Source organism: Bubalus bubalis, chromosome 18 (genome assembly GCF_019923935.1).
Source record: "Bubalus bubalis isolate 160015118507 breed Murrah chromosome 18, NDDB_SH_1, whole genome shotgun sequence".
Taxonomy (NCBI): domain Eukaryota; kingdom Metazoa; phylum Chordata; class Mammalia; order Artiodactyla; family Bovidae; genus Bubalus; species Bubalus bubalis.
In genome coordinates this window covers 59,173,706-59,197,774 of record NC_059174.1, presented here as the reverse complement: position 1 = coordinate 59,197,774, position 24,069 = coordinate 59,173,706, and the positions used below count along the sequence as shown (strand labels likewise).

At 40.7% G+C, this 24,069-nt stretch overlaps 1 protein-coding gene and 1 non-coding gene across 7 annotated transcripts in view; both read left to right on the top strand.

The window, feature by feature from the left end:
- Positions 1 to 20,803, top strand: part of LOC102411606 (zinc finger protein 665) — a 37,910-nt gene extending 17,107 nt beyond the window's left edge. For 2 of the 6 annotated variants that reach the window (XM_045163303.1, XM_045163305.1), the window contains one exon: positions 5,937 to 8,980. In XM_045163303.1, coding sequence (XP_045019238.1) covers positions 5,937 to 8,353 — 2,417 coding nt within the window. In that variant the 3' untranslated portion in view covers positions 8,354 to 8,980. Of the gene's footprint in view, positions 1 to 593; positions 714 to 5,163; positions 5,219 to 5,936; positions 8,981 to 19,198 lie in introns of those variants that run through there. The other 4 variants (XM_045163304.1, XM_045163306.1, XM_044931511.2 and 1 more) reach the window with 4 other exon arrangements.
- TRNAC-ACA lies at positions 2,396 to 2,468 on the top strand. Its single transcript has one exon. It is a non-coding gene; the product is annotated as a tRNA-Cys (tRNA).
- Positions 20,804 to 24,069: the final 3,266 nt, after the last annotated feature.

Genomic DNA, 24,069 nt, shown 5'->3' with positions numbered 1-24,069 from the left:
GAGTTCAAATTTCTGTGTTACTCTTAGTGTTTCTGTTTTGTATTTGCAATGGGTTAGATGGTTGATTGGGGAATGGTCCCTATGGTGGAACTGGTGATCAGTCCCTCTTACAATTCTTGATATATTCTTACAGAGTACAAACTCATTTACTATCAGATGTATGATTTCCACATATTTTCTCTCTTACTGTTGATTGTCTTTTCAAACTCACTGCACATTAATGCACAGTAGTTTATAATTTGGATATAGTTCAATTTATTAATAATAGTTTTATTTTGTGGCCTGTGCTTTTGGTGTTATATCTGAGAAATCATTTGTGGGTCCAATTTCCAGAAACATTTCCTGCACGTTTACCTCTAGGAGTTTTATACATTTGGGACTTAGGTTTAGGTCTTTGAACCATTTTGAGTTCATTTTTGTCTATAGTGTAAGATAATGTTCCAAGTAAATTCTTTTGCTGGTGGGTGTTCAGTTTTGTCAACATGTCTTGTTTCATAGACTGCTTCCCCCATTTAGTAGTTTAACCCTTGTGAACATCGTTTGAACATCTCCACAAGAGGTGTTTTTGTTTTTGTTTTAACCATTCTTTTTAGGTATGCTGCTGCTGCTGCTGCTGCTAAGTCGTGTCAGTCATGTCCGACTCTGTGCGACCCCTCAGACGGCAGCCCACCAGGCTCCTCTGTCCCTGGGATTCTCGAGGCAAGAACACTGGAGTGGGTTTCCATTTCCTTCTCCAATGCATGCATGCATGCCAAGTCGCTTCAGATGTGTCCGACTCTGAGCGACCCCATAGATGGCAGCCCACCAGGCTCATCTGTCCCTGGATTTCTCCAGGCGAGAATACTGGAGTGGGTTGCCATTTCCTTCTCCACTTTTTAGGTATAGTTAATTTACAATGTTGTGTTTCAGGTATACAGCAGTTTACAAGATACTTAATATAGTTCCCTGAGCTATATCGTAGGTTCTTGTTGTTTATCTATTTTATATATATATTAGTTTGTATATACTCAGACTCCAATTATCTCTTCCTTTCCTGCCCCAGCCACCATCTTGCACTATCTCCTTTGGTAACCATAAGTTTGTTTTTTATGCTGGTGAGTTTATTATTTTGTGAATAAGTTCATTTGTATCATTTGTTTCAGTTCAACATATAATATCCTATGGTATTTGTCTTCTCTGTCTGATTTCACTTAGAATAATCCCTAAGTCTGTCTATATTGCTGCACAAGGCATTACCTCATTGTGTTATACGGTGGAGGTGGCAACCCACTCCAGTGTTCTTTCCTGGAGAATTTCTTAGACAGGGAAGTCTGGCAGGCTGCAGGCCATGGGGTCTTAAAGAGTTGGACACGGCTGAGGTACTTTCACTTCACAATATTCCCTTGTGTATATGTACCACACATTCTTTATCCCTTTATCTGTCAGTGAACATTTAGGTTGCTGCCATGTTTTGCCTGGTATAAATAGTGCTGCTAACAACATTGGGGTGCATGTGTCATTTTGAATTAGTTTTCATCCTTTCTGGATATATGCCCAGGATTGGAATTGCTGGTTCATGTGATAGCTCTATTTTTAGTTCTTGATGGAACCTCCATGCTATTCTCCAAAGTGGCAGTACCAATTTATGTTCCTTCCAACAGTGTAGGAGGGTTCTCTTTTCTCCATACCCTCTCAAGCCTTTATTGTTTGTAGACTGTTTGATGGTGGTCATTCTGACCAGTGTGAGGTGATACATTTTTGTGGTTTTGATTTGCATTTCTCTCGTAAGTAGAGACGTCAAACATCTTTTCAGGTGACTGTTGGCCATCTGTTTGTCTCCTCTGGAGAAATACCGGTTTTGATCTTCTGCCCAGTTTTTGATTGGGTTGTTTGTTTGTTTTGATATTAAGCTGTATGAAGTGTTTGTATATTTTGGAAATAAATCCCTTATAGGTAGCAACATTTGCATGTATAGTCTCCTAGTCCAAAAGTGTGTTTTTGTTGTTTGCTTGGTTTCCTTTGATTTGGAAAAAGGTTTTAAATTTAATTACATCTCATTTGTTTGATTTTGCTTCTATTACCATGACTCTAAGATCCAAAAAAATTTTTCTGACATTTATGTCAGTGTTTTGCATTTGTTTTCCACTATGAATTTTATAGTATCTGGTCTTGCATTTAGATGTTTAATGCGTTTTGAGTTTATTTTTGTATGTGGTGTTAGAGAATGTTGTAATTTCATTCTTTTTCGTGTAACTATCCATTTATCCCAGCATCACTTATTAAAGAGACCTCTTCATTCTGTTTTCTTTCCTCCTTTGTTATAGAATAATTGACTCTAAGTAAATTGGTTTATTTCTGGCTTTTCTATCCTGTTCTACTGATCTGTGTTTCTGTTTTGTGCCATTATCATACCACTTCCCTGGTGGCTCAGACGGTAAAGCGTCTGCCTACAATGCAGGAGACCCAGGTTCAATCCCTGGGTCAGGAAGATCTCCTGGGGAAGGTAATGGCAACCCACTTCAGTATTCTTGCCTGGAAAATCCCATGGACAGAAGAACCTGGTAGGCTACAGTCCATGGGGTCGCAAAGAGTTGGACACAACTGAGCGACTTCACTTTCACTTTGATGACTCTCAGTTTGTAGTATACTCTGAACTCAGGGAACATGATTCCTCCAGCTCTGTTCTTCCTTTTCATGATCGTTTTAGATATCAGAGTCTTTTGTATTTTGGTACAAATTAAGGTTTTCTTTCTTTTTTTTTTTAGGTTTTCTTTGTTTTATGAAATATGTCATTGTTAATTTGATAAGGGTTGCATTGAATATGTCGATTGCCTTGGATAGTATGGTCATTTTGACAGTGTTACTTTTTTCGATCTAAGAACATGGTATATGTTTCCATCTGTTTGTGTCATATTTGGTATCAGTCATCTGCATCTTATAGTTTTATGTGTACCTTTCTTATGATTTTTTAGGTAGGTTTATCCCTTAGAGTTTTATTCTTTTCTCTGAGATGGTGAATGGGATTGTTTCATTAATTTCACTTTCTGATATATCATTGTTAGTGTATAGAAATGCAGCAGTTTTCTATATATTTTGTATCCAGCAAGTTTACTCTGTTCATTGATGAGATCGAGTAGTCATCTGTGGCATCTTGGGGATTTTCTGTGTGTAGCATCATAGTGACAGTTTTACATCTTTCTTATTTTTTTAAATTGAATTCCTTTTTATTTCTTTGTCTTTTCTGATTATTGTGGTTAGGACTTCCAGAAATATGCCCAGTAAAAGTGGCAATATTGAACATTCTTGTCTTATTCATGTTGTTAAGGGGAATGCTTTCAGTTTTTCCTTGTTGAGTATGATGTTAGCTGTGTGTTTGACATAAAGAGTCTTAATTATGTTGAGGTAGGGTCCATCTGTGCTGACTTTCTGAAAGGTTTTTATCATAAATGGCACTTGAATTTTGTCAGAACTTTTTGTGCATCTATTGATGATCGTATGGTTTTTAGTTTTCAACTGTTAATGTGGTGTATCACACTGATTAACTTATGGCTATTGAGAAATCTTGCATCCCTGCAATAAATCCCACTTGAACATGGTATGATCCTTTTATGTATTAGTAACTGTTAGAATCTGCTCTTTTGAACTCAGGGAAGGTCTAGGAGAATGAAGCCTGTTTCTACAAAAAGGAGTTGGATGCCTCCGGAAGGCTTTTGTAACTGGGAAGGTCCTCCGGAGTCAGTTTCAATCCCTCCTTTTCTTTGATACTCCTCGATCTTGAGAGGAACATGTGTGGAAGAAGAAATGAAATAAATGTCCAAAAGAGAGGTTAATCATATTTGGCAGAGAAACCCAGATTTAGATAGCCTTTTCCTGGATTTTCTTTCTGATTTCTGCTGATAAGATTCTTACACAATATCCTGGAATATTGTGTATGTTTTTCTTGAATATAAGCATTCCATTGTAACTTACAAATTCACAGTTGGATACATTACATTGTAAATAGTATAACAGGTATTATCCTGCTTTCTCCATGTATCACAGTCACTTTTTAAAATCTCTCTTGTTTCTGTCCCATACCCATAGTATAATGCCCATAAACTTGCTGAACCAGTTCTTTTCTTTTAAGGTCAGTATATTAGTTTGCGCTCTCAGTTACCTTCACAAAGACATGCGGTCACAAACTGATATCTGACATAAACCTATGTACCCTATGCTCCACGCAGGCCCTTTCTTAGACCTGACCATTCCTCACATAGTACCTTGATATGGATAGAAACACTGTTCTCACCTACCACATCCCTCCACCTTTTACATATTCTCACTGTAAAGATCCCTGGTCATTTATTGAACAAGTTTCTCAGGACATGACCTAAATCACTCTGTGCATCTATGATGACTCACAACGCATTTCGAGATGGGATGGTTGAATAATAGTTAAACAGACTACTTCTGTCTTGTATCTTCCTTGATATTTTCTAAGTTCCTTGTATTCTTTTTTAATATTTTCTAATCTATTCATTCAGTGGGTGGTCATGTTTACAAATAAGTTTTCTCAGTCTGTAGGTTCAGATTCATATCCTGCTTCTCTTACCACTTTGTGTGCCATTTGGTGTGTCTCCTGCTCTGATTAGAGAAAAACATGTTAATTTACCTCAAGCCTTTTAAAGCAAATTAGTGCTGTCAGTTGGCTTACAGTAGTGCATGTTTTATAGTAAATACTCAAAATTTACTTTTGTTTAAAAAAGGTAATATCTATATTCTGTCATGTTCTTTATGGTATAACTTTATCTACATTACATCTTTTTAAAATTTTATTAATTTTTTAATTGAAGGATTATTGCTTTACAGAATTTTGTTTTCTGTCAAACCTCAATTACATTATATCTTGTATGCTTTTCACTTGCAACATTTTTCAGCAATATTGTGTCTGACCGTAGTCAATAAATACACAAGGCACTCACTTTTATTTATTATATTTTGGTGCCATTAAACCAGGTAATTAAGAATAGTGCATGGCTAGAGAAAAGTCTTCCTTGGTGGCTCAGTGGTGAAGAATTCACCAGCTAATGCAGAAGATTCAGGTTTGATCCCTGAGTCAGGAAGATCCCATGGAGAAGGAAATGGCAACCCACTCCATTATTCTTGCCTGGGAAATCCCATGGATGGAGAAGTCTGGTGCTCTACAGTCCACGGGGTCGCAAAGAGTCAAATACGACTGAGCGACTGAACAACAACATAGGTAGGGATTGCTTTGGTTATTGACTGTTAGAAAACTGGTGAATATTTTATGTCTTAATGTATATGTCATGTACAGATGATGGTCTTTTAGCATGTATTCTGCAATACAGCTGACACATAGTACTTGTTGACATTGTAAAATGCCTTTTCTTTTTGGGTACGTACTTCTATAGCAGATTTAGAAAACTGCTGTTTCCAAAGAATTGTTTTAGTCATATTCTTCACTTTCTCATTTGTTTTCAATTGTAAACCACCAATTATGAATAGTTAATTATTAATTGGTTAAGCTTTGTTTTGGACTCTTTACTGTTACAATATATAATATAGTGTTTAGAATTTATTTATGTACAGTAAGTATGCAGAATACAATGATAGTGTAATATTTTTCTTTTCATTTTGAGACAGCTGTTGTTTGATACGTTCCTAGGGGTCCTGGTAGAAAAATACTGTGTTTTTGAGAGTTGGCCTAAGATTGTCCAACGTGAGTGTGTTTCACATATGGTTTTTAAAACTAGGCTACCTTAATGGTGAATTTATGTTATCATGCTTTCTTAAGTTAAGAATTCTATTCCTTTAGTGTTTCTAAAAACTTAAGGTCATCATTGTGGTGTTTCACAACTTGTTGTAAGTATTACTTTTGGTGTAATATATATTCAACATGAAAGATTTATTTTTGAATTACTGTGAACATGATACCTGTGGTTCTTTTTATCTTGTAGATATCTCTCCTACACATGTGATCAAGCATTTACAACCCAAAGCGAACAGTGATAAACGAGAAACATTCCAAACATTGATGCTGGGAAGACCTGAAAGCTGTGAAATCAAACATTTTCATCTTTGGGAAAGTCAGGAAAATACGTGTGACTTTGAGTGTCAGGGGAGAGATGACAAAAGAAATTACAAAGGAACACCTGTAAGCCTTAATGGAAATGTGCCTGATGGAATAGAGTCACATGGTGGAAAGGATGCAGGAATCAAGCCGTTTGGAAGTAGGCTTGGATTTAACTTTCAGGATAAACTGCAGATATTTCAAACTGGCGGGATAATTTCTGAATATAATGAAGCTGAGAGGTCTGTCAACAACAGTTTCTCATTTTCACCACTTCAAACAAGTCCTCCTTGTGCCCAAACCAGTGTTTCTAATATATATGGGAATGACTTTATGAATCCTTCAGTAGTAACGCAAGACCTCAAAGCACACAGGGAAAAACCTTACAAATGTGATGAGTGTGGCAAGGCCTTTCGTGTAAAGGCAATCCTTTTAAGTCATCAGACAGTTCATACTGGAGAGAACCCTTACAAATGTGATGAGTGTGGCAAGGCCTTTCGTGTAAAGTCAGTCCTTTTAAGTCATCAGACAATTCATACTGGACAGAAACCTTACAAATGTGATGAGTGTGGCAAGGCCTTTCGTGTAAAGTCAATCCTTTTAAGTCATCAGACAGTTCATACTGGAGAAAAACCTTACAAATGTGATGAGTGTGGCAAGACTTTTACTCACAGCTCAAACCTCAGGAGACATCAGAAAATTCATACAGGACAGAAATTATTTAAATGTGATATATGTGACAAAGTCTTCAGCCGAAGTGAACAGCTTGCTGGTCATCAGAGTGTTCATTCTGGAGAGAAACCTTACAAATGTGATGAGTGTGGCAAGGCCTTTCGTGTAAAGTCAATCCTTTTAAGGCATCAGACAGTTCATACTGGAGAGAAACCTTACAAATGTGATGAGTGTGGCAAGGCCTTTACTCACAGCTCAAATCTCAGGAGACATCAGAAAATTCATACAGGACAGAAATTATTTAAATGTGATATATGTGACAAAGTCTTCAGCCGAAGTGAACACCTTGCTAGTCATCAGAGTGTTCATTCTGGAGCGAAACCTTACAAATGTGATGAGTGTGACAAGGCCTTTCGTGTAAAGTCAATCCTTTTAATTCATCAGACAGTTCATACTGGAGAGAAACCTTACAAATGTGAAGAGTGTGGCAAGGCCTTTACTCACAGCTCAAATCTCAGGAGACATCAGAAAATTCATACAGGACAGAAATTATTTAAATGTGATATATGTGTCAAAGTCTTCAACCGAAGTGAACAGCTTGCTGGTCATCAGAGCGTTCATTCTGGAGCGAAACCTTACAAATGTAATGAGTGTGGCAAGCACTTTGGTCAACCTTCACAGTTCATAAGTCATAAGAGATTACATACTGGAGAGAAACCTTACAAATGTTATGAGTGTGACAAGGCCTTTTGTGTAAAGTCAGTCCTTTTAAGGCATCAGACAGTTCATACTGGAGAGAAACCTTACAAATGTGATGAGTGTGGCAAGGCCTTTCGTGTAAAGTCAACCCTTTTAAGGCATCAGACAGTTCATACTGGAGAGAAACCTTACAAATGTGTTGAGTGTGGCAAGGCCTTTCGTGTAAAGTCAATGCTTTTAAGTCATCAGACAGTTCATACTGGAGAGAAACCTTACAAATGTGATGAGTGTGGCAAGGCCTTTCGTGTAAAGGCAATACTTTTCAGGCATCAGACAGTTCATACTGGAGAGAAACCTTACAAATGTGATGAGTGTGGCAAGGCCTTTCGTGTAAAGTCAATGCTTTTAAGTCATCAGACAGTTCATACTGGAGAGAAACCTTACAAATGTGATGAGTGCGGCAAGGCCTTTTGTGTAAAGGCAGTCCTTTTAAGGCATCAGACAGTTCATACTGGAGAGAAACCTTACAAATGTGATGAGTGTGGCAAGGCCTTTCGTGCAAAGTTAATCCTTTTAAGGCATCAGACAATTCATACTGGAGAGAAACCTTACAAATGTGATGAGTGTGGTAAGGCCTTTTGTGTAAAGGCAATCCTTTTAAGGCATCAGAGAGTTCATACTGGTGAGAAACCTTACAAATGTGTTGAGTGTGGAAAAGTCTTCAGTCAGAAACCACATCTTCGACTTCACTTGAGAATTCATACTGGAGAGAGACCTTTCAGATGTGATGAGTGTGGCAAGTTCTTCAGTCGGAATTCACACCTTACAAGTCATCGGAGAATACATATAGAGAAACCTTTCAAATGTTTTGAGTGTGGAAAATCCTTTACTCAGGTCTCAGCACTCACTAAACATCAGAAAATCCATACATGAAAGAAACGTATGTGAATGTGGTATATGGTAGAAATCTTCAAAGTTCAAAATTCACACCCTACTCTTGGTCAGAGAATTCATACTACTGAGAAACCATACAAATATGAATGTGGCAACCTCTTAGGCTTCATGAGAAAATTCATACTGGATAGAAGCCAGATATATATGTATTTATTAGGTCTTTAGAACATGAATTCATTCTAGAAAGATTCCTCACCAATTTCACAAGTGTAAAAAATAAAAACCAAAAACAAACCCTATCCTCACAGCTCAACGTCTCTCCAGTAGTATCAGAGTATTTATCCTGGAGAAAACACACAGCAATGTAATGTGTGTGGCAAGGATCTTACCCAAAAGTCACAAGATAGGAATGTAGTGGAGCCATACTTCCCAGACTCAGTGGTTGTGGCAAATCCTTTACCTTTTTCACTATATGTATTCTCTGATGACTTTAGTTCAGGTACTCAGCAACTGCAGTAAGTCCATATTTGAAAAGAAGCTATAGAGATCTTTTCGTGTAAAATAAACCTGAATTCTAATTCATCAGAGATGATTCTTTGGTACAGTAGTCCACCATCTGTTGGTCTCCTGGCTTTCTGAATAAAGTCACTATTCCTTGCCCAACAAGTAGTCTCTCAGTTTATTGGCCTGTTGCGTGGTGAGCTCTAAGAGCTTGGCTTTGGTAATACATTGATCAAACGCATTTGCTACATGTGTTTCATGATGGTCTCTGGGAAGGAATCAGTGAGATGAAGGGGCCAACTTTATTAGATATGATTCATTCACATCCGTGTTTCCTGGAAACACACACAGCCTGAATTACGAGATTCAACAGTGTGTGTGAATTAGCAACAGGGAGGGCGGGAAATAATGTAAAACTAGGACATGACTCATCATGGTCAGTAGGATGGGGAAGCCCTTCCGTACATAGTCCAGCCTATTATAAAACATAAAACATATAATAATAATATAAAGCATATTATAATAGAAAACATAATAGTAATAAAACAACTATTCCTTTTGTTATAATCATTCATATTTCATACAAGCTTGTGGTCCCCTTCCTTTTTTTATAGCTATAGGGAACTTGCAAGTTTAATAAGACTTTAAATTGTATACTTGTCTCAATTCCTTTGTTTCTTTGAAAAACGAATCCCTTTTGATTCTTCAGTCTTGCTGTAATCTATGGTTGCTAGTAGATCTTTAACGACACTGGGAAGAGGGTCCCATGGCAGGACTTGCCTCCCGGCTACATACTCAATTACTTTGATGATCTAAATGATTCATTGGATAGTTAATTCTTGGCATTTTGGGATTAATAGCCATTTGCACTACTGCTGCTGTTGCAGGCATTGCTTTACAAACCTCAATTCAAACACACAACTGTATTCAAAATTGGACCAAAGATGCTCATACTATGTGGACCACTCAGGCTCAGGTAAATGAGGAAGTTCAAGATGAAATACAGGAAATAAAAACAGCCATCCAATGGGTCAGAGATCAATTAATAGATTTACAAAAACAAGTTATACTAAAATGTGACTGGAATTCTACTCAATTTTGTTTTACCCCTGTTCGGTTCAACTATGGTGCCTACTATCGGGAACAAATAAAATTTCACTTGTAAAACATACGTGATAATGCTTCCTTAAATGTGCAATTATTAGAAAAGGAAATCTTTGAAACCTTCTCTAAGAGTCTACTCTCTTCCAATAATTTGGAAACCTTAGCTGAACAGCTAGCTGATCAATTATCTAGGCTAGACCCTCGAGGATGGTTTCAAAGCATTACACATAGTAATTGATCTAGAGCTGTAACACTGATAATTATCCTGGTGATTATATTTGTAGTATACCAGTGCCTTTCAACTAAAATTGTTCAAACTAAACAAACTCAATTGGGCCGGGCCTTTTTCACAAAAAGTATCCACAGTCACCCCCAATTATGAAAAAATAAAAAAGGGGGAATTGTCAGGGGACGTTCAACTTTAAGGGATCCAATATATTGCATTTTCTTCCTTTGTGTGCACCATTTCCCAGACACTCTTTTCCTTATCAGTTCCTGGAAAACAGGAACAAGCAGAGCTGCACACAGTTCTCAGGACTTAGATCATGGGAAAGGTCACCTGCTTGGATTCCCTTCAGTGACTCCCTTCAGTGACCTTTTACTTACAGGACTATCCATTTTGTTGCAACTGATGGAATTTCATTTTTAATGGCTGAATAATGATTTTATTGAAGATATAAAAGTGTCTGTCTACAATGCAGGAGACCCGGGTTTAATCCCTGGGTCTGAAAGATCCCCTGGAGAAGGAAATAGCAATCTACTCCAGTACTATTGCCTGGAATGTGCCATGGACAGAGGAGCCTGGTAGGCTACAGTCCAGGGGGTGGCAAAGAGTCGGACATGCCTGAGTGACTTCACTTTCACTTTCAAGCATGCGTTTAGAAGTTCTTTAGTAAAAGGTGAATGAGGACCGTACACAGTTAGAGCCTTTTTCATCTGTTGCATGTGAGAAAAATCAATGCATTCATATTCTGGTATTAGTTGCCCTTCAGCGTTAACATCTCCTAACACAAGAAAGACAAGAAGCTCATCGGCCTCAGAGAGTCGCGATTGCAAAGCCAGTAAATCAGAACGGCTTCGTCATGAAGGACAATGAGTGGATCGTCTGTTTTCATAAATATGAGTGTGTGTTAGGGGCTTATTGTAAGCAAAAAAAGAATTGTTGGCTTTAGTGTCAAAGAGAGCATCAGAAGAATCATCATCAGATTGATTCTGTCCTCTAATTGAGGGGACCTTTGTTTTTGTGCCCATTACAAGAGGAAGGGGAGGAGCACTTGGGACAGACGGAGCAGGGATGGTGGGAAAGTTTTGAAACATTTTATGTTGCTGTAATTGGGCCTTCTGTAAATTCTTATCATCTAATTTATATTCGTATAATGAGCATTCTGCTTGTTGACGAATATCAGGGGGGCTAGAATGGCCTTGAAATAGCAAGATCACAGCTTAAATGAAGGCCCACAAGGGCCAGAAATTTATTTGAATATTTTCTCCCCGTATTGTGACTTTTTCAACATGTTCTTTAACCCAGCTCCAAATTTCAAAATCGAAACTGCCTTCATCAGGGAACCAGGGATTATATTTAATCACTGTTTGGAGACAAGCCTCTATCCACTGACGCAAAACCAACAGCCCTTGAACCTTAAATAAATGATGAAGTAAAGTAGAAAAGTGGTGGGGCTTTCCAGCCGTTTGTCGTATAACCCCGCACTTACCGACCACCGTAGATCCTAACAGTCGACTCCAGCCGCTTGCCAAGGGCATTCACCAGGTCCCTTTTCGGGCGCCACTTGTCACAGTCTTTGTAGACTGAGACCCAGGGACTGGAGTGGACGAGAAGAAGGAAGCAGGGGACCCACATCTCAAAACAAGGGTGCTTTATTTGCAGAAACGCGTGTTTATGTATCTTCATACAAGGCAGCTTTAGGCAGTAAAAAATTGAGCAAAAACAAAGCCAAGCAAATAACAATCTTCAAAGGGCCAGAAAGCATTCCATATACTGAGGAAGAGGGGCATAACTGAATAATTACCTTTAAGTAAAAGGTCACTGAAGGGAGTCACTGAAAGGAATCCAAGCAGGTGCCCTTTCTCATGATCTCAGTCCTGAGACCTGCGTGCAGCTCTGCTCGTTCCTATTTTCCAGGAACTGGTAAGGAATACAGACTCCTTGAGAAACAGCACACTAAAGAAGAAAATGCAACATATTGGATCCCTTAAAGTTGAACGTCCCGTGACACAGAGCAATTATTTTGAGCATCAGTTTGATCTGAACCAGGATATTATGTGTATGTGTATGAATCACATTTAACAGCTATCATTACCATTTGCTACTATTGTATTCAAAGAACTACATTCTGAATGTATCAAGGTTTCCTGTTTCCATGAGTAAAATAGAAACCCTTGTGTCACAACCCTGGATGAATTGTGTTTATTCCATCAACACAGTTTTCTCTCACTTCAGTACTTACAACAGCAGCTAAGAAGGCACCATTCGGCTCTCAGGTTTAAATAGTCTAGAACAATTTCTTGTCCCCATGGAATCAAACAACATAAAATTTGGGGGTTACATAGTCATAATTTGTAACTAAAGTTACTCTCTGTACACTCTATGCCAGGACATTCATGTGACTGTAATCCAAATAGCACAGCAGTGCATTTTAGACCGACTTCCATTACTGTACAAAAATTGCATCAAATAAACCTAAAGGTCTCATCTGCTTTATTTTTATTTTTGGCTGTGCTTGGTCTTTGTTGCTGCATGCAAGGTTTGTTTAGTTGCTGTGTGTGTTGGCTTTTCTTGTTGGGGAGCACAGCCTCTAGATGCGAGGGCTCAGTAGTTGCAGCTCACAGGCTCTAAAGCATGGACTCAGTAGCTGCAGCACACACTGTTAATTGTCCTGTGGCATGTGGGATCTTCTCAGACCAAGGCTGGAACCTGATGCTCTGCATTGACAGGCGGATTCTTAACCACTGAACCATTGGAGAAGTCCCTCATTAGCTCTATTGAATGATTCATGCATTGGGCAGAATTCAGCCTGGTAAGTGGGTGCTCCAAGGAGCCTGACACAGTGGACAGTCTCATGATGTTGAGGGTATTTTCATGTGTATTGTGATTATGTATCTGTTACAGATTTTTGGCTTCTCCTTACTATGAAGTTTTTATTTAGATATGGGCTCTTGGTGTTTCTTAGACTTGGGTGACTGTTTCCTTTCCCAGATTAGTGTGGTTTCAGCTGTTTTCTCCTCCGAAGATCTTTCCTGTCTTCTTCTGGGACTCCTACAGGGCAAATATTAGTGGCTTATTGTCCCAGTGGTCTCTTAAAATCTCCTCCTTTTGGTCTTTTTTATTCTGTCCCGTAGTGGTGATTTTCAGTACTCTTTCTTCTGGCTCACTGATGTGCTTTCTGCCTCATTTAGCCTGTTCTGATTCTTTTTAGTTTCTTCTGTGTTTTTTTTTTTTTTAATTTCATTTACTGTATTCCTCTGTTCTGTTAGGTTGGTTGTTAAATTTTCTAAGTCTTCTTTAATACTTCTCAGTTCTCAGGTCGTGCATTCTTCTCCCAAGTCCTTTGATCATGTTTACTACCATTACTCTGAACCCTTTCAGGTAGATTGTCTATCTCCACTTTACTTAGTTCTTCTGGGATTTTGTCTTGTTCCTCCCTCTGAATCGTATTCCTCTGTCACCTCGTTTTGTGTAAATTACTATTTCTATTTTTATCTATCTGATAGTGTAGGTACATTTCTTGGCCTTGGAGAAGTGGCCCTTTGCAGGAGATATCCCAGGCACCCTTCTCCTGATCCAAGGGCCAGAGGACATCTGATCGCATGGTGGTGTCCCACGGGTATTTGTGGACTCGGTTTGCAAGCTGTGAGACTCTACTTTTCTTGCTTTTGGTGTCTACCCCCTGATGTGAAGAGCCAACTCGTTGGAAAAGACCCTGATGCTGGGAAAGATTGAGGACAGGAGGAAAAGGGGGAGACAGAGGATTAGAGGGTTGGATGACATCACCAATTCAATGGATATGAGTTTGAGCAAACTCCAGGAGATGGTGAAAGACAGGGAAGCCTGCCTTGCTGCAGTCCAAGGGGTCGCAAAGAGTCGCACACGGCTGAGTGGCTGACCAACAACCCTGCTGGATGAGGCTGGTCTGAAAGCTTGTGCCTGCACCGTGATGGTTAGAACTGGGTCTTGACCCTTTGTGGGTAGAATTACATCGAAAGGCATGTGTACAGGAAGCCTTTGGACAGCCTGTCTGCTGATGGTTAGGGCTTCATCCTGGCCCTTTCATCCTTTGGCCTTAGGGGCCCCATTGCTGTAGCCTACAGGCTCTGAGTGGATCCAGTGTTGGGCCAAGATGGAGACCTCACGCAGATGAGTGCTCTCTCATAGTTCTGCCCTCAGGATCTGTGTCCCCACAGTGAGCCACAGCCCACCCCCCACCCTCCAGAGATCCTTCAAGACCAGCAGGCAGGTCTCAACATCCAGGATCCTAGCAAACGATTGTGTTTTGCCCTTCATCTCAGCTTCGTCTCAGGGTGCATGAGACTTTGTCTGCACCTGTTAAGAGTGAAGTCTCTGTTTTCCCCATTCCTGTGGAGCTCCTGCAGTCAGGGCCTGCTGGTCTTCAGAAGTAAATGTTAAAGATCTCTATGGCCTTATTCATTGATTCATGGTTTGGTCAGCATCCCACCTGGTAAATAACAAGTGCTCCCAGAAGCTGTCTGTGGTCTTTACACCAAGGTATATGTGAATCAGTGGGTTGTTTTCAAACTTTTGTGACCTGAATATACTCATAAATGCCATGACGTGTACAAAGTAGGTGCAGCATAAACATGAAGAAGCTGAGTTTCTGTAGGGGTGGGGTTCACATCCATGAAAAAACTGAAATGGCAAAATGGTGAAATGAAATGTTTAATTTGGGAGTTGACTGTGATCAGGTGCTTGAAGGTCAAGTGAGTAGAGTTGCACAAGCACACAGTGAAGGGAATGACTATGGATTCCAACTGTATTTTGTGACTGAAACTAGTCTCCAGTGCCAAATGCCAGCAAGTCATCGTGCCGTTTCTCAATGTTGTGTTCATATTCAGAGCCTGAAGATCTTGCAGAGAAAGTGAGATGTGTTCTTTGTTCCCAACCGAAAATACTTTCCTTAATAACTGATTGTTAAATTGAACTCAAATTCACTTTTATATCAGTGTGCGAGTCCTTGTTTTAATGCTTTACGCATGCTATCTTTATGAATTTGAACTCCAAAATATGTACTGATGTTCTTTCTCGTTTCCCAGATGAAGGAACTTGAATGGAACAAAAATCACCCCATCCCAGGAAGTGACTTAATGCGAGCTTGAATCCACATTGTCTCGCCTCAAAGAACTCGTCACCATGTTGCTACACTGAGGCCCAGGTTGTTGGCATGGCTACAATAATTCTTGTTGCAGTTGACAGGGCCGAGGTGCAGGTAGGCACAAAGCTTGGGACAAGTCACCTTCTCCCTATTGTATTTCTGGGTGAACAGCTGAGGGGAGGCTCCCTGCGGTGGCACCTCAGGCAGCAGACCAAGTGCAGGTGGACTCTCTGCATATAGTAATTCTGAGAGAGTAGGGCCATCCACCAGCTCTGTGCCCACAAAAATCAAATGCTGCTGGTCAGTTAGGATGACCTCAGTGTGTTTACAAAGATCTGTTGGAAGAACTTAACAGAAAAACCTGAACAAAACTGGCCAATCCAATAAATATCTGTGTCCATTGGGCCCCCTCCCAGAAGAAAAAGACAGGAATAAACATCTCAATCATGTATTTAGACTGTTTTTTAAAGATATAATTCTGTTGCATAGTTTAATCTGTAGAATAGTGAAAATGTAACTTTTATACGCACCATGTGCATATGCTAAGGCGCTATGGTTTTCCCAGTAGTCTTGTATGCATATGAGAGTTGGGTTATAAAGAAAGCTGAGCTCCGAAGAATTGATGCTTTTGAATTGTGTTGGAGAAGACTCTTGAGAGTCCCTTGGACTGCAAGGAGATCCAACCAGTCCATCTTAAAGGAGATCAGTCCTGGGTGTTCAATGGAAGGACTGATGCTGAAGCTGAAACTCCAATACTTTGGCCGCCTCATGCGAAGAATTGACACATTGGAAAAGACTCTGATGTTGGGAGGGACTAGGGGCAGGAGGAAAAGGGGACGACAGAGGATGAGATGGCTGGATGGCATCACCGACTCGATGGACGTGAGTTTGAGTGAACTCCGGGAGTTGGTGATGGACAGGGAGGCCTGGCTTGCTGCAATTCATGGGGTCGCAAAGAGTCGGACTCGACAGACCTACTGAACTGAACTAACATAGTTGGACAAGATTGTGGTTGCTGATGTTTAGAAGATAAACATGAGTAAGAGATGAAACACTTTAGAGTAACAATAGTTTATTTTCTATTAGAAATCATATCATTTTAATGTTGGACTAAAAGAGAAACTCTTGGCAGAACTCTATTAGCCTTTGCCCTGCTTCATTCTGTACTCCAAGGCCAAATTTGCCTCTTACTCCAGGTGTTTCTTGACTTCCTACTTTTGCATTCCAGTCCCCTATAATGAAAAGGACATCTTTTTTGGGTGTTAGTTCTAGGTCTTGTAGGTCTTCATAGACCTGTTCAACTCCAGCTTCTTCAGTGTTACTCTTGGGGCATAGACTTGGATTACCATGATATTGAATAGTTTGCCTTGGAAACGAACAGAGATCATTCTGTCGTTTTTGAGGTAGCATCCAAGTACTGCATTTTGGACTCTTGTTGACTATGATGGCTACTCCATTTCTTCTAAGGGATTCCTGCCCACAGTAGTAGATATAATGGTCATCTGAGTTAAATTAACCCATTACAGTCCCTCTTAGTTAGCTGATTCCTTGAATGTCGACGTTCACTCTTGCCGTCTCCTGTTTGACCACTTCCAATTCGCCTTTATTCATGAACCTAACATTCCAGGTTCCTATGCAATATTGCTCTTTACAGCATTGAACCTTGCTTCTATCACCAGTCCCATCCACATCTGGGAGTTGTTTTTTCTTTGGCTCCATCCCTTCGTTCTTTCTGAAGTTATTTCTCCACTGATCTCCGGTAGCATATTGGGCACCTACCAACCTGGGGAGTTTATCTTCCAGTGTCCTATCTTTTTGCCTTTTCATACGGTTCATGGGGTTCACAAGGCAAGAATACTGAAGTGGTTTGCCATTCCCCTCTGCAGTGGACCACATTCTGTCAGACCTCTCCACCATGACCCATCCATCTTGGATGGCCCCACAGAGCATGGCTTAGTTTCATTGAGTTAAACAAGGCTGTGTTCCGTGTGATAACATTGGCTAGTTGTCTTTGATTGTGGTTTCAGTCTGTCTGCCCTCTGAACCCTCTCTCAGTGCCTACCGTCTTACTTGGGTTTCTCTTACCTTGGATGTGGGGTATCACTTCACGGCTGCTCCAGCAAGACGCAGCCACTGCTCCTGACCTTGGACGTGGGATAGCTCTTCTCAGCTGCTGCCCCTGACCTTGGACATGGGGTAGCTCCTCTCAGCTGGTGCCCCGACCTTCAACATAGAGTAGTTTCCCTCGGTCGGGCTTGTTAAAGGCCACAAAAAACAAGCTGAATTCTCAGTTAGTGGTACACTGGTGTGTGGCATTTTCAGATCCAGTAAGTGATAAAGCTGTTTAGTTTGTGAAGGCAGAAATAGAAACACATCTATTTCTGCTTTATTGACTATGCCAAAGCCTTTGACTGTGTGTATCACAATAAACTGTGGAAAATTCTAAAATAGATGGGAATACCAGACCACCTGGCCTGCCTCTTGAGAAACCTGTATGCAGGTCAAGAAGCAACAGTGAGATCTGGACATGGAACAACAGGCTGGTTCCAAATAGGAAAAGGAGTACGTCAAGGCTGTATATTGTCACCCTGCTTATTTAACTTATATGCATAGCACATCATGAGAAATGCTGGGCTGGAGGAAACACAAGGTGGAATCAAGATTGCCGGGAGAAATATCAATAACCTCAGACATGCAGATAACACCACCTTTATGGCAGAATGTGAAGAAAAACTAAAGAACCTCTTGATACAAGTGAAAGAGGAGAGTGAAAAAGTTGGCTTAAAGCTCAACATTCAGAAAATGAAGATCATGGCATCCGGTCCCATCACTTCATGAGGAAACTGGAAATAGTGGCTGGCTTTATTTTTCTGGGCTCCAAAATCACTGCAGCTTGTGATTGCAGCCATGAAATTAAAAAATGCTTACTCCTTGGCAGGAAAGTTATGACCAACCTAGACAGCATATTAAAAAGCAGACATTACTTTGGCAATAAAGGTCTGTCTAGTCAAGGCTATGGTTTTTCCAGTGGTCATGTATGCATGTGAGAGTTGGACTATAAAGAAAGCTGAAAAAAAAAAAAAAAAGCTGAGCACTGAAGAATTGATGCTTTTGAACTGTGGTGTTGAAGAAGACTCTTGAGAGTCCCTTGGATTGCAAGGAGATCCATCCAGTCCATCTTAAAGGAGATTAGTCCTGGGTGTTCATTGGACGGCCTGATCCTGAATCTGAAACTCCGATACTTTGGCCACGTGATGCAAAGAACTGACTCATTGCAAAAGACCCTGATGCTGGGAAAGATTGAGGGCAGGAGGACAAGGGGACAACAGAGGATGAGATGGTTGGATGGCATCACCGGCTCAATGGACATAGGTTTAGGTGGACTCCGGGAGTTGGTGATAGACACGAAGGCCTGTGCTGCGGTTCATGGGGTCTCAAAGTGTCAGATGTGACTGAGCGACTGAACTGAACTGAAAAGAGAAACTATTAGAAAGTTACCATAATCACAACTATATGAGAGGTTATGTCAATTAACAATGGAAAGAGAGGACTTCCTTTGGTCCAGTGGTTAAGAATCCACCTTGCAATGCAGGGGACACAAGTTCTATCTCTGATCAGGAAACTATGATCTCACATGCAGAGTAACTAAGCTCGAGTGCTGCAACTAGAGAGTCTGTGCTGCAGCTAATACCCAACAGAAATATATTAAAAAAAAAAAAAAAGGAAAGAGGTACTCAAAAATTACAGATATATCGCTAATGTGTAAAATTGCAGTAGTGTTTTGTACGTTTTTCTTGTATCCTGACACGTAATATGTGTACTAGAAATTCCTGTGAATCCTTTTGCCTTTCACATATTCCATTTCATTAAATTTCTTATTGATATAACAAATCACCACCGAGTGGATTAAAACAACAAATTTTTTCTCTTGCAGTTCTGGACGCCAGGATTGTAAAATGAACCCACAGCCCTGTGCTGCATCTGGATTCTCCAGGTCAGAATACTTTTCCTTGCCTTTCCTGTTTCTATATGTTATTTTCTTCCTTCGACTCATTGTTTTCTTACTCTACCTTTGAAGGCAGCAAGGTGGCATTAAAATTTTTTTTTAATATTTATTTATTTTTACCAGTTCTTGTTTTAAGCACATGGGATCTTTAGTTGTAGCATTCAAGCCCTTAATTGTGTCATATATCTAGTTCCCTGACCAGGGATTGATCCAGGGTCCCCTATGTTGGTAGTGTGGAGTCTTAGCCGCTGGACCACCAGGGGAGTCCCAAGGCATCTTAAAATCTCTTTACCTTCCATGACATCACCGGTTTCAAGATGATTCTATCTCCATCTGTATTTTTCTTAGAAGGACCTTTGGAATTATATTTCATTTACCAGTTCATCCAATCTAATCTTCTGTGTCCAGATTATAACTAGATCACATTTGCAGACTCCCCTTGGACATTTAAAGTAGTACTCAACATGTTCTAGATAAGAGGATGTGGGCAGTATTGGGGCAGAGGGGAGTGCATTATTCAGCCTACCACAGCCAGACTGTCTTCTCCTGATGGGTGTACAATTTTAACATCCTTTTCTCTCCATATAGCTTTTATCACTTTTTGTTAAAACATTGATTTGTATTTATTAATTTGGCTATGTCGGGCTTTGGTTGTGGCACCTGAGATCTTCAGTCTTCCTTGTAGCATCTTTTCCTTGCAGCATGTGAAGTCTTAGTTGTGGCATGTGGAATCTAGTTTCCCAACCAGTGATCAAAACCAGACCCTCTGCATTGGGAGCACAGAGTCTTATCCACTGGATGGACCACTAGGGAAGTCCTTATAGCTTTTATTTACTTTACTCCCTGAATTTACTGGCTAGAATGTCTAAAATGATGTCAATAGCAGTGCTGAGAATGGACATATTGGTCTGCTTCCTAATCTCTGGGGAAAAGCATCCAGTCTTTCACCATTGAGTATGGTGTTTGCTGTAAGTTTTTGCAGGTGTTCTTTCTTGAGTTGAGGGAGGTTCCCACTCTTCTTTGTTTTCTGAAGTTTATATTATAAATGGTTGTTTACTTTTGTTAAATGCAGTTTCTGAATCAATTGATAAGACAGTTTGATTTTCCTTCTTTTGTCTGTCAACAGTGTGGATGACATTGATTAAAATTCGAGATAGCCTTCTATCCCTCATTCTATAGCCCCATTGGATCACGGCATACAATTATTTTTGTGTCTTGCTGATTTCTATTGCTAATATTTTGTTAACAATGTTTGCTTCTTCATGTGGGATTTAGTTGGTAGTTATCTTTATCTTTTCTTTTCTTCTGATACCTTTGTCTCCTATTGTCTCACGGTAATACTGGCCTCATACATTGAGCTGGGACGTGTTCCCTCCTTTTCTTTGGTCTAAAAGAAATCATGTCAAGTTGCTGCTAAATCTTCTTTGTATGTTTGTTCAGTTAGTCAGTTCAGTCGCTCAGTCATGTCCGACTCTTTGCCACCCCATGGACTGCAGTACTCCAGGCTTCCCTGTCTATCACAAACTCCTGGAGCTTATTCAAACTCATGTCCATTGAGTTGGTGGTACCATCCAACCATCTCATCTTCTGTTGTCCCCTTCTCCTCCCGCCTTCAGTCATTCCCAGCATCAGGGTCTTTTCCAATGAGGCAATGCTTTGCATCAGGTGGCCGAGGTATTGGAGTTTCAGCTTTAGCATCAGTCCTCCCAATGAATATTCAGGACTGATTTCCTTTAGGATGAACTGGTTGGATCTTCTGGCAGTCCAAAGGACTCAAGAGTCTCCTCCAACGCCGCAGTTCAATTCTTTGTCTCTCAGCTTTTTTTTAGTTCAACTCTGACATCTATACATGACTACTTAAAAGCCAAAGCCTTGACTAGATGGGCCTTTGTTGGCAAAGTAATGTCTCTGCTTTTTAATATGCTGTCTAGGTTGGTCATAACTTTGCTTCCAAGGAGCAAGCGTCTTTTAATTTCACAGCTGCAGTCACCACCTGCAGTGATTTTGGAGCCCAAAAAAGTAAAGTTTGTCACCATTTCCATTGTTTCCCCATCTATTTGCCATGAAGTGGTGGGACCAGATGCCATGTTCTTAGTTTTCTGAATGTTGAGTTTTAAGCCAGTTTTGTCACTCTTTCACTTTCAGCAAGAAGCTCTTTAGTTCTTCTTCGTATGTTTATTAGATATGTCTTATACCACTGTTGTGACTTCGTTACTCTAACGTTTGTTAAGTCAAGGTCCTCAGTGCTGAACGTTATGTCACAACTCAATAGAAGACTGCAAGGGAAAGCGAAATGGAAGTGTGTTTTACTCACACATCCTGGAGGAGCTGCAAGGCAGACGTCAAGGGCTCAAGTGGGAAGTCAGGGGAAGATGCAGAGAGCCAGGCAGGGACGGCCTGGGGCTTGTACCTTCATTAGGCTCTGTAGAACTGTGAAGAAAGCTGAGTGCCAAAGAAGTGATGCTTTTGAACTGTGCTGTTGGAGAAGACTCTTGAGAGTCCCTTGGACTGCAAGCATATCCAACCAGTCCATTCTGAAGGAGATCAGCCCTGGGATTTCTTTGGAAGGATTGATGCTAAAGCTGAAACTCCAGTACTTTGGCCACCTCATGCAAAGAGTTGACTCATTGGAAAAGACTCTGATGCTGGGAGGGATTGGAGGCAGGAGGAGAAGGGGATGACATAGGATGAGATGGCTGGAATGCATCACTGACTCGATGAACGTGAGTCTCAGTGAACTCTGGGAATTGGTGATGGACAGGGAGGCCTGGCGTGCTGTGATTCATGGGTTCCAAAGAGTCGGACACGACTGAGCGACTGAAATAACTAACCAACTAGGCTCTGTACATGGAGTTCTCTGAGGTCCAGGGTTAAGGCTGGATTGAACTTTGTTCTTTATCCTGAGAGTGTAATGTTCCATGAAACACAGGGCCACTCTGCTACGTGTGTCCAGTGACACGTGAAAATTATTAGAGCACTTAGTGTTTTCTAATTGACCAATTTGTTTCCTTTCTGCTCTTTGTGAATCTAAACACACTAAAATATTTCTCTAATTTAATACAGATATTCTGATTCTACTATCAAGGTGGTTAATGAAAGAACTCATCTTGAAATGTTCTCTATTCATTGCATCCTACTTAAAAGTGAGAGAGAGGCATGGTGACAGATGTCATTTCTGGCTCCAACAGTCTCCCCGTCCTGTACTCCACACCAGGAAACGGAAGGGGTGTCCCATAGCTGTCTGAGTCAAGTCACTGTCCCCTGGGCTGAACAGGATGGCAAATGGAAGCTCTATTATGATACAAATAATTACAAAATGCACACATACAGACAGGAAATTTTCACTTCGCATCCTCATCAGAATAAGTTTAAAAGGTAGTTTTTGGAGTCCAAAGCCACAAATCAAATACGTGACAACTTAATCATGCATTAGCAAACAGCTCAGCACTCATCTGGGTCCAGATCTCCACCTGCTCACTTTGTGTTTCCCTTTCATTTTGTTTGTCTATTTGTCCCTCTCTGCTGTCCTGCCTCTCTGCACATTGTTCCCCGTCAACCTTTCTGACCTGTTTCCTTGTGTCCCTGTCTTTCAGTCCTCCAGGTTAGCACCTTTGAATCCATGACATGCCCTTCATCCCCACTCTGCCCCACCTCTGGTGGCCAAACTACCTTTCCACCCTCTCTTCCTCTGCTCACTTTGTCCCTGCTCCAGCCCTTCTTCTCTCCCAGCATCAAGTCTCCCCCGAGGCCATGTCTTCCACCCTTTTATACCCGCACTATACTGATCAGGCCTGGAGCAGGAAATGGCAACCCACACCAGTATTGTTGCCTGGAAAATTCCATGGACAGAGGAGCCTAGTGGACTACAGTCCATGGGAATCACAAAAAGTTAGACACGACTAAGTGACTAACCTTCCCTTTTCATACTGATCAGGGGCTCCTCTCCTATTCTGTCTTTACTCCTTCATGTCCCAAGAGATCCCAACTTTCTTTTTCTTTGTTTTTTACCATCTGCTACTTTCACTGTTTATTCTTTCATTCTTACCATCTCTTTGCAAAACACCCATCCTCAACACTGTCCTCTGATCTCACCCACTCTTCTGTTCTCTTCATGTTTCTATTCCTCTCAGTCACTCTGTGTACTGACCCCTCTTGCCCACACATTCAGAGTAGGTGGGATGCAGTAAGATGTCTGCCTCATGAGAGAGCACTGATGAAATCAAAACTCAACAGTTTAAGGCAAGACAGGAAAATTAAACGCAAACTTTCCCTCTGCCCATTTTGGCCCCCTCCCTCCTCTCCCGTGAGCCCTCTGTTAACCAGACCTCGATGGAAGAACCTGCTCAAACATAAAGATCAATTTTTCTTCCTCTGGCACCAAGCCACATCACTCCTTAGAAGACAACATTCTCAATATTCTAAAGGATCACAATGAGACAGAATGAAGGGGGCAGGGCACAACCATTCAAAAAAGTGGGGGTAGGGGATGACACAGTCATTGAGAAAAAAAAGGATATGACAAAAAGTAGTTAGAACCCCAACGAGGCCCAAGATGGCGGAAGAGTCTACTTCCAGTTGACCTTAAGCCTCATTACACTCTCACTCTAACACATCACCTAAACAACACACCCACAGGCACAATGATAGTTCACAGGATAACCATAAAAGATCAAAAAGCAGGCAGAGGCCCAATTCCCAGAAACCCTGCCCCTTCCTTAAATAGAATCTTCTTCCCATCTACTTTTGCTTCATTGAATAGTCTTTGGCTGTGTGGATCACAGCAAACTATGGAGAATTCT